This window comes from Danio rerio, chromosome 21, assembly GCF_052040795.2.
Source record: "Danio rerio strain M-AB ecotype USA chromosome 21, GRCz13ab, whole genome shotgun sequence".
Taxonomy (NCBI): Eukaryota; Metazoa; Chordata; class Actinopteri; order Cypriniformes; family Danionidae; genus Danio; species Danio rerio.
Window position 1 is genome coordinate 15,914,629 of NC_141041.1, and position 11,523 is coordinate 15,926,151.

The 11,523-nt window shown below is 37.5% G+C and overlaps 1 protein-coding gene across 24 annotated transcripts in view; it reads right to left on the reverse strand.

Moving 5' to 3' along the window:
* ehmt1b (euchromatic histone-lysine N-methyltransferase 1b) overlaps positions 1–6,739 on the reverse strand; it is a 46,769-nt gene extending 40,030 nt beyond the window's left edge. For 17 of the 24 annotated variants that reach the window (XR_015519532.1, NM_001444026.1, NM_001444032.1 and 14 more), the window contains 1 exon segment: positions 6,679–6,739. Coding sequence is in view for 16 of the 24 variants with exons in the window: in NM_001444026.1 (NP_001430955.1) it covers positions 6,679–6,699 (21 nt within the window). In the remaining 8 variants the exon portion in view is untranslated. 24 annotated transcript variants of the gene reach the window in all.
* Between the last annotated feature and the right edge of the window lie 4,784 nt (positions 6,740–11,523).

The window sequence follows — 11,523 nt, forward strand, 5'->3', positions numbered from 1 at the left end:
TAGCACTTTTATTGTGTATGGCTATACACCCAAAGCACTTCACAATCATGAGGGGGGTCTTTTCACACCACCACCAGTGTACAGCATCCCCTTGGATGATGTGACGGCAGCCACAGGACAACAACGCCAGTGCGCTCACTACGCTATAGGTGAAATGGAGAGACAGCGATAGATGATAGAGCCAATTCAGTGGATGGGGATGATTGGGAGGCCATGATAGGTAAGGGTCTATTTAGGGAATTTGCTGCTCTCACTAACACCACTTCCAACAGCACCCTAGTGTTCTTATGTGGCCCCCCATCCAGGTACTGACCAGGCTCAGCCCTGCTTAGTTTCAGGGTGTACTCACACTATGTACAGTTGCCTTGAACCCTGCCAAAGCACGCTTTTTCCCCCTCTCGTCCCCCCTGACGCCCCGCACTCACATTACATTCGGGCCTGGGCACGCTTATGTCATCGATGATGTAATGTTCAGTAGAGAAGCGCTCTCGCTCAGCACAGTGGAGATTTCTCTAGTTTTAGTCATTTGGGATGTGGTGGCACACAGTCAAATATTTTGCCAAACAGATCCGCCCATTTTTGATGCTCATAAACAGTCATAAAGTCCTGATGCTGCAGGAAATAGTTTGCTGAGGCGCAGCTGTGGTGCAGTAGGGGGTTTGCGTCTTAAATAAACTACGACAATTTGCATTTATTGAACGGTAGGAATGATTTATAAATCCATATGAAACAGTCCCTTAAAAGTCACGTCTTGCTTTTAGTTTCGGGCTTAGGCGCGTTTTGCACTCACACACAACCATACCCCGCCAAAGCTCAAGTGAACCGAGCTCAGGCACACCTCTTCCAACCAGGCCAGGATCAGCCAAGTGAACCGTACCTGAGCCCGATTCAGCGCCCTCACACTTCTCAAACGATCTGGGAAACGGGCACGGTTCGGATAGCATAGTGTGAGTAGGCCCTCAGTGAGTAACCGGTCTTGGGCTGCAGGATGATGTGGCTGTAGAAAAAGAAATAAATGTGTACCATACCGTACTGTACTACATCTGACTGTACTGCTCAGAGGAATCGAGCCAGTAGATAATGTCCTATTACACAAAACAGCAGAAGCGGCTCAACCAATTTGACGCAATCCTCTTCCCCAACCTGAGGCTATGCTGCTGACGTTTTCCTTGGATGTCTCTGTGCTTTGTTTCAAACAGAGGAAGTCACCCATGTGCATCCGTCCGGGGGTTATTTATCAGTGCACAGTGCTTGTGACTATACAAAATACACTAACTCTGAGGAGAAGAAACTGTTGAACATCCTATAATTTGTTGCGCTTAGATGCATGTCACAATTAAAGAAAAGAACTGTCGATACTTGCACTGCAACTAGTTACTTTGCGGCAATCTCTGGCGGAACTTATTTCTTAATTCAGCTTCTGTTTAATTGGTCGCCATCACCGCCTGCTCCCACAATACTTTTGTTCAACTCCAGCTCTTACACCAGTGGTCACCAAACTTGTTCCTGGAGGGCCGGTGTCCTGCAGATTTTAGCTCAAACCCTAATCAAACACACCTAAAAAGCTAATCAAGGTCTTACTATGCATGCTTGAAATATCCAGGCAGGTGTGTTGAAGCAAGTTGGAGCTAAACCCTGCACGGACACCGGCCCTCCAGGACCGAGATTGGTGACCCCTGTCTTACACAAACACTGTAACATCGTATATAAATTGCTTTTATCAGGAAGCTGCGATAATTTTATGCTGTGTTGAAATTGTTTTTGATTGTGCACTCACTGTTCACTTTCACATTCATTTTTCTTCGGCTTAGTCTCTTTATTCATCAGGGGTCACAGCGCCACAGCGAAATAAACCACCAACTTGTTTTTTAATGATAAATTTTTGGCCTTTATTAGATTGGACAGTAATGAGACAGGAAGCGAAGTGGGAGAGAGAGGCGGGGTAGTGTTGGGAAATGGCCTCAAGCTGGGATTCGAACTCGGGACGCCCTCAAGTGCTACTGCACCAAATGTCAGCGCACTCACTACAAGGCAAATGCGCCGACATGAACCGCCAACTTATCCAGCAAATGTTTCACACAGCGGACGTCCTTCCAGCTGCAACCTGGTACTGGAAAACATCCATACACACCTATACACTACGGCCAATTTGTAGTTTATTCAATTCACCTACAGCGTGTGTCTTTGAACTGTGGAGGAAACCAACACCAACACAGGGAGAACATGCAAACTCTACACAGAACTGTCAACTGGCCCAGCTGGGACTAGAACCAGCGACCATCTTGCTGTGAGGCGACAGTGTCAACCACTTGGCCACCCTGTCACTCTGCTTTCACATTCATATCAAGATATTTGTGAGGGTAATGAGAGTGGGGGCAGTAAGTAGTGAACATGTAATACAAGTATGGTCAAGCAACATACCAATAATTGCAGCAAGCCTTGTAACTCTACCATTTTTGTTAAGTTTCAATGGGTTTAGCAATCCCAATGGAGCACTCTACTTTGTGGGGTTTTTGTACATGATTTTAAATTCTTCAAACTATAGTACACCGATTCCCAGCTACTTACTTAATGGCCCACTGATTCTCAGACGATATTTTTTCTCTACAGGATTGGCAGTTAGTTGGGTGGAATCTTGTAAATGAGCTACTCTTACTGTTGTTGTAGTTGTAACATCTATTTCAAATGTAGTCAGTGCTGAATCTCAAATGCAAATATGCATATGGCTGGCTGCCATTTAACTGATCTATGCCATGATATGGTACCACAGACGTGAGTCAAACTTACGGCATGCAGAACTAGTTCCCAACAAACCTAGCACACTCATTTCAAACCAAATCTTCCATTTCAGTTTCAATAAACCACCAACAATGCAACAAAGTCTTAATCATCCAGAAAGGACTAAACATCTTTAAGAAGTGGCTGAAGAAAAATCTGAAGAATGGACAAACAGTCACATTTAAAGCAATGATACTTAGAGCTTTCGGTTTCTTTACAACTTTTTGTTAAATGTCCCACTTGACAATATTGCAATGTGTTTTCAGTCACTGGTTTCATTTCAATATATTAATCAAAGCATGATTCACGTGTGCTAGACTACAATGAAAGACCGCTTAAACAAAACAATGGCTATAAAAGAGGTTATATACAGCAATTGCCCTATTTAATCCTGGTATTAAAAAAGATGCTTTTTTTATCTGATCAATGCTAAATACAATTTTAAGCGTGTCCACCTTGAGAAGCAGTCGAAAATAAAACATCTATCTGAACTGCTTTTGCAGAGTAGATACTCAAGCCATCTCCTCTCTGCCAAATGACCCAAATCTCAAACATTAGAGGACACTGTTTAAATGCACAAAGAGAAAGTATTTACATTTACCACATGAAATAGTAAGTTTGGTGTGAAGTAAAAAAGCACAAAGCCAATCTTTACCAATCTCTTGCCAATCCTGTTAGTTTGTTAAATGCAAGTTAATTGGATGTTAATGGCACAGAAAAACACTATCTTGATCATTTAAAGTGCGTGTAAAATGGAAGTTGCACCACACTTTTATTACAGTATGATGATGTATTTCTGAATGAAATTAAATATTGAGAAGGTAGTGGGAATTTGTTTTTGCGCAAGTCACATTTCTAAGTATCATGTTTAAACTGTATGTTCCCTAGTTTGTTTGTTTGTTTGTTTGTTTTTTCATAGATCTGAGGTAAACTACCTGTTGGCGCTAACAGTATGCCAAAAAATGTCACATAAATTGGAATTTTAACTTACATTGGTAACATTTAACACTGAATTAAGCAAATAAAAAGCACCTGAGGTTATTACTGTCCCACTAGTTTATGCTGTTGTTCAGCCGGGACATCACAAAAATAGAAACGATTTCTAAAATTAAGCATTGCCATCATGCATGGTTGGACAAAACATTTATCATGGGAAAAAATGTGTAGCAGTCCAGCAAAGCACATAGTTAAGAATATGATTTACGACTAACAATGTGTGCTTAAAGCACTAGTAAAATAATTATTGTTCATTTTTATTACATTTAGACTTTAAATTGACAGACGCCAAAAACTGTGGTGAACATTTCCAATAATTAATGTTGTGGATGCTAATGTTTATCATTACAGTGATTTTTTTAAAGTCAGTTTTGGTGAGTGTGGGTCTTAAAATGCTCACTTTTGTTAACAACCCCTTTCATTGAAAATGTAATTGCTAAAGGACTAAAGATTACCATTTTCTCTTGGATGATTTGAGTTTCATAAGGTTTAACCAAAGACATTTTCAAGTTTTTGTTTCACAATAAATGTTTTTCACCCACTTAGGGCATAGACAGGCATTTGGCCAAAGTCTGCCTACACAGAATACTTATACAAGACACAAAAACATTTTAAAACAAAAGTCAGCTTGAGTCAATCAATGGATCCAGTCATTAATGTAAGCGCAAATTAATGGAGTCTCAATGCTCAAGTCAATAAAAATGGAAATATGATGGATTAAAAGCAATATAGCAACATTCGTCAATAACTTCATTACAAAAGCTTGGTTTTTTAAACTCTTGGGAAAAAATACTTTACAAAAACAGTGACATCAGTGTTGGAGAAAGTTACATTTGAAAGTAATGCATTACAATACTGAGTTACTCCCCAAAAAAGTAACTAGTTGCGTTACTTTGTATAGTAATGCATTACTTTACTTTTGAGTTACTTTCATACCTACCTGAGGTTTGATCTCTTTCAGAGCTTGCAGGGTTTTTTTTTAATAGAGGAGCGCTGCATTTAATTAAACACTGTATAACCTACACCTTTATCACTTTAAAAAAAAAACTAATAAAAAAATTAGAATAATGGTACCTTCTGAGAACTTCATGACACTATACATGCCATATATGCAAATTAAATAAAGTTGAAAGCAATGTGCATCTTGTTCCGTAAAATCACTGTCCATTGAGACCATCTCCTTTTCTTCCATGTGTTCAAAACTATGAGGACAGAAATGTAAGGCTGTGTCATATTGGTTTCTGTCTCATTTTCTCATTGAGTGTACTTAGATGTGATTACACTCATTTTAATTCAGCAAATTATTTTTTTAAAAGCAAAATAATTAATCTATAAAGTAAGTATAGTTACATTGTTTAAAGAGTGACTTAAATATAATTTAAGTAATAAGTTACTTTACTCGTTACTTAAAAAACTAATTGCTAAGTAACTCGCGTTACTTGTAATGCATTACCCCCAACATTGAGTGACATACAGTCTTCCACCACACCATACTTTTCCTCATACCATCCAACAAAAATACTTGAAGACTCAATCACAAGGCTCCCCCTGTCGGTTAACATTTGCAGATTCACTCCAACAAATAAGCATGGTTGTGTGTTTGATTACCTTAAAGTTTTCCGTCTATTAAGAATTAGTTAAAATGCAAAGCAAACATTTATGTCATAAATAAAACTGCAAGGCTTTTAAAATAATCTAATAATCTAATATACAGTCATACAGTCACAACATTTCTGAATGCCTATTCCTATGAGACTTCCTAAAGTGGCTACTCCTGTCAAAATGACACCCTATTTAAATATGTACAATACTTAATTAATAGTTTATATAATAATATGAAATTATTCATTAGATCAAATGTAAATCAACTAAGAATTAGATCCGCTAACGTGCCTCTGGACAAAAATAAATAAATCACAACTACAGAACTTGTGAAATATCATACACGATTAAATCAGATGCCTTATTTGCTTACTATATATATATATATATATATATATATATATATATATATATATATATATATATATATATATAGTATATATATATATATATATATATAGTATATATATATATATATATATATATATATATATATATATATATATATATATATATATATATGCACTATTTATAAAGCAAATTTACATTAAGAACTTTTCAGATTTCAAAATTACTACATAAAAGGGTCTCTTTTTATCCAAGGATATCACACTACACCTTTCCAGGAAAGCACACGTCAATAAAAATAATTTTACATACGTTTACATATATATATGCATCATATAACTTCATTTTAACCCAATATCACTGATGTTGACAACTGCTTTAGCACCGAGTAGCCTTAGCCACAGCTTCCTGCACGAGCCACGCTGCAAACTACAGGTATCTCTTAAATATTCCCAAACACAAGAGTACAGCGGGCTCGGTGTTTGTCTGAGCAGCGAAGGGAATCATTTGTGGCTGATGTACAATAATATAATATGCACTAGTGCTGTATTTACGATAACACCACAGCAGCATCTGAAGCCGGATAGAGCCCCGGAACCAGCATAACAATCACCTTGCCGTAAACTAGCAGCACAGTACGGATGTATTCAGGTTTCCAGGCAACAGCAGCCGCACTGCAAAAAATGAAGAGGCCGCCCCATTATTTGCCTTCACAAAGCTTCACTCGCACTTGCTCGCACAAAAGCACCGAGCTTTCGCATCGAAACAGACCGACAGGCGGGCTCTTTGAAAGACTCGTTACGGAAACCTGCACGGGAGAGCCGCTGGAAGATCACCCGGCTGCTATAGGTGCCTCAAAAGGTCTATCAATCAGTAACTGTGTCAAATTGAGTAAAGCATAACGATAACACAGATGAGCAAAGTTAAAATGTGGAATCGCTGCTCTGCTCTTACCTCAGTTTTCATTGAAGCCATGGCTCCTCAGCCTGAGACCCCGCCCACTCACGCACACGTCACTGATTCATTTTTGTTCCGAGCTATGTGGAGTAGTGAAGTGAGTGAAGTCCCAGCTCATTTCCGAGAATCGGTTCTTTTGAACTGCTTCAAAGAATTAACAGCGATTCCTGTGTTACGCTTTGACGCCATCTACATGCAGACAATTGCTTACCAACAATGTTTTTTTATTGCAAAAATAGGCAGATAGAAACGCAAACATATTGAAGTACGGTACATGCAAAGCAAATGTTACTTTTTTTGCAACAAGAGAAATGTCACAAATTTATAAAGGAAAGACAATGAGAAAGAAAGGGGGCAAATGAAAAAATAATACAAATTAATGCAGAATATTAAATAAAGCACATGCTTTATAAGTTTTAATTGCTTTCTTGTACATGCTTTATAAGTTTAATTGCTTTCTTGTTATGAGACTCCGAGATTTACAAATAATGTGTAGTACAGACGTCTCTAATTGTATTATTACACTGTAAAAAATCCTGGTTGCCTTACATTTTTAAGCTGAATCAAAACAACATTATGAGTTCGTTGAACTTAAACTGTCTTAAAACAGCTTGCATAACTTAAAATTAACATTAAGTTAAAACATGATCAACTTAAATAAGTCAAATGAACTAAAACACATGCTGTCAGGACTAATTGCTCATATAATTTTTTACAGTGTAGCAATTTTGAAGTGTTAATACAAACTAAAATGCATGATGTTAATTAAAATAAATAATATCCTATATTAAATTACAAACTCAATCATCTGTTCTTGATTTGGAATCAGACATGTCTGAAAATATGTTTTTAAGCCCATATAAAATCTGCACTTGCAGAAATTCGCAGATTCCGGCCATGGTGCAGATGCAATCTGAGCTGCATGCAATGCTTTTTAATGGGCTCACCTAACCCCACCCCTAACCCTACCCGTCACAGTGGCGTCACTAGCTCTATTGAGTGCATTGTGTCTGACAATGCATCGATGAGAGATGCAATCTCAGCTTGCAATATAAAGGCTGCATCCACATACTATTACGCAGAAATTCCAGCCCATCATTCAATCTATTTATTTGGGCTACTGTAAATATATATGTTTCCACTTTTCATAATAAGATTAGTATTATGAATAATATTCAAATATTAAGAAAACTTTTGTATAATACTTTTTAGTAAATTAATATTTTCTGTCTTTCAGTGGATGTATTAGACGTATAAAAGAGACCTCTAGCTTTGTCAACCAAATAAGTGTTTCTAATTAGATTTTAATTGTGAACTTTACATAAAAGTTATTATATTTTTATGTGTTTTCAGGTCTTCCAATCTAAAAATCATTCAGCATGAATCCACAGATTTTTTTAATTCAATTTTTTTTACAAAACTCTGCAGAAATAGCAAAAGAGATTATATCTGGCCCTCAGTGGTTCATTGATTCATTGATTCAGTTTTGTGTCAAATTTTAAAGATGTGTTGACTCCACTGTTCAGACTCATTCAGGGTGTGTTCACGCTTGACAAATTTGGTTAAAATAAGCAGATCTGCTTTAAACACATGGTCATCTGCACGTGACATATTTCATTTGATAAGAATTAACATGTACTGTACATGAACACAACCCACTACACAATATTGATTCAGAAGTTCAGTAAATTATGTCGTAAAAGCTGCTTTAATTTTCTATTGGTTTAAGCTGCAGTCACACTGGACTTTTCTCCCCATAGACTTCCTTTCATAATCAGTCAGACCGAAAACGCAAGTTCGTGTGACAAGTTTCGCAGTTCGTTGCGTTGCAGTTCAAGCTTGGTGAACTCTGACATGTGAAATCGTATCACGTGCCTGTGTGAGACCAATCGAAGATCAAAACATGACCTCTCTTAACAGAAATTTAAAACATGGACTCCTTCCCTTATCGCAGTGCTGTACAACAGAATTCAGCACACGCAAACTCTAGTAGGACCACAGCTTTAGTCTTTAAAGCATAAGTCTGACTCGATTCCTGGAGGGCCACAGCTCTGCACAGTTTTGCTCCAACCCTGAACAAACACAGCTGATCCAACTCATGAATCTTTTCAACACCACGATTTGTTGGATCAGCTGTGTTGGATCAGTTGGAGCAAAACTGTGCAGAGCTGTGGCCCTCCAGGAATTGAGTTTGAGACTTGTGCTTTAAAGCATGAATTCTAAGCAAACCAGGACTAAATAGTATGGACCAAATTAATCAAGAGAGCCAAATTTTATATGTGAACATAACCTCAGTCTCATAAACCAATCTTTCAGGGCAGATTTATTAACAAATGGTTCAATGCTTATTTTTTAATTTGGACACTGCTCACCCTTGATAATTGTACATAAATAAATAATATTAGAATCATGTCTATAAAACCACTCTAAAACCAGCCATGAGCGCAGCCAAGACCACAAAATCGGCATATGCAGAAGAAATTTATTTCAGGCCACCCATAAACATTCTCCATACCCATTTCTTCTCTTTCAGAGTGTGTGCCATCCATCCAGACTACACACCCAATGTCCATGTCCTCGTGTAGCACAGTGATAATGATGGATTGGGATCAGTTTCTATGGCAACAGGAAAGAGGCAGCAGGCAGTTCTGGGGTGAAGCTGGTCTCCTTGATCTTTTACCCCTTATTTCCTTCTCATGCCATCCTGAAAAATGCTCCATGAGAATTACATCGAGCACCAGGACATCAACGCTGTTCTGAGTTTTATTCCTTATATTTACCTTATGTCAAAATGAAGAAGTACATTAAGTGCTACACAACAGACAGTTATCCTTATGTGTTTTTAGTTTTGGCTTCACTCTCAAGAATCATGCTAATTCATACTAGAAACATGCAAGCAGCATGACAATTCTTACTGGAAACATGTTAGCAATATGCTAATTAATACCACATTTCTGTTAACAACATGTGAATTCACAATAAAACATGCTAATCATACTAGCTACATGCTGATAACAATAATTCATGTTAATGTGCCATCTATCTATCTATCTATCTATCTATCTATCTATCTATCTATCCATCCATCCATCCATCCATCCATCCATCCATCCATCCATCCATCCATCCATCCATCCATCCATCCATCCATCCATCCATCCATCCATCCATCCATGGTCAACCAGCTAAAACCAGCCAACCAGCCTAGGCTGGTTTAAGCTGGATTTTTCAGCAGTGTATCTATTTCTCTATTAGCCTAACACAGTGCTTAAAAAATTGCAATGTGCTAAGAATCATGCTGTTAAAATAAGTTCATTAACATCCCGGCTGAAAAAAAGGTATGTCTTGACGCTGGTATGCTGGTTTCAATGCTGGTCCAGGGGGGCTAATAATTCTGTCTTCAACATATTTCAATATGCTGATAAGATACAGTTGATGAGCTAATTCCTTATAGCAGTGTAGTAACCATTCATCCATCCATTCATCGCATAACTACATGCTAGCAACATGGAAAAGTGTGCTAAGAAGCATGCTGTTAAAACATATTAGTTCATTAAAACATATAAAACAGATTTAGCCATTAATGCTAAAATATGTTAGCAACAAGCAGTTAAAATGTGCTAATACTTGCTCTCAACCAGCGTTAAAATATATTAGCAGCATTAGAACGTGTTCTGTGTGATTTTCTCTCCATGTCACCAAATCATTGATTCTTAAGTGGGACATGGGTAAAAAAAAAAAAAAAAAAAAAGTTGTACTGATACAAATAAAACATTTTTATTTTATTTTACATACTTACCCAGCTAACATGAAACGCTCCCAGAATATTTAGTAACATTTCTTAAAAGTTGTGTAATATTAATAGAATTTTCTTTGGAACATTCTTTGTTACATTAATAGAAAAACAATCTTAGAGCAACATTTTTTGAATGTCTTTAGTGTATTGCTTACTCCAGGGGTCGGCAACCCGCGGCTCTAGAGCCGCATGCGGCTCTTTAGCGCTGCCCTAGTGGCTCCCTGGAACTTTTTCAAAAAATGTTTGAAAATGGAAAACGATGAGGGAGGTAAATATATTTTTTGTTTTAATATGGTTTCTATAGGAGGACAAACAATCTTAACGTTTTCCAATGCTGTAAAAGTGTGTAGAATATTTAATTTCAACATTTCTGTCAACGAAGATTTGCGTCATAGCCTGCGACACAAGTTTCTATCAGCAGGGCGGGATGCCAGGCAGGTAGCTGTTGTAAACAAACCGGCGGCTGTGTGATGCGCCATGGAGCGCAAGCTGTCTTTGCCAAAGATGTACAGCGGGGCACGCTTTCTCATTGTCCCTCCCTGAGAGAATTCAAAGAAGCCCATCCCGATCACTTACTCAACGGTGATTATTTACAAGGTGCGATCGTTGATATGCAAACTGCATTTGGGAGCAGATTTTGTGAGTTGCGAAAGGAAAAAACGAGACTGTCTTTCCTTGACACACACCCCTGGAGATTGACCCTTCCTTGTTGAACACATTCCCAGGAATGACTCGAGCTGATCTTGAAATGGAAATGGCAGGCTGCGTTTTATTGCACTGTTTGTTGTCCAGATAAGGGGCACGTTGTGCACGTTCATTTTGATGTTGTTTTTTTGAATCCTCAAAATAAAAAAAAACATTAAAAAATCTGATTTCTTTATTGCATTTCTTTAATTTCATCAAAGCAAAACATAATGCAATAATATTGTAATGAAGTTAAACTTGATCATTAAACATAATTCATTAATATTGTAATGAAGTTAAACTTGAACATTAAACATAATGCATTAATATTGTAATGAAGTTAAACTTGATCATTAAACATA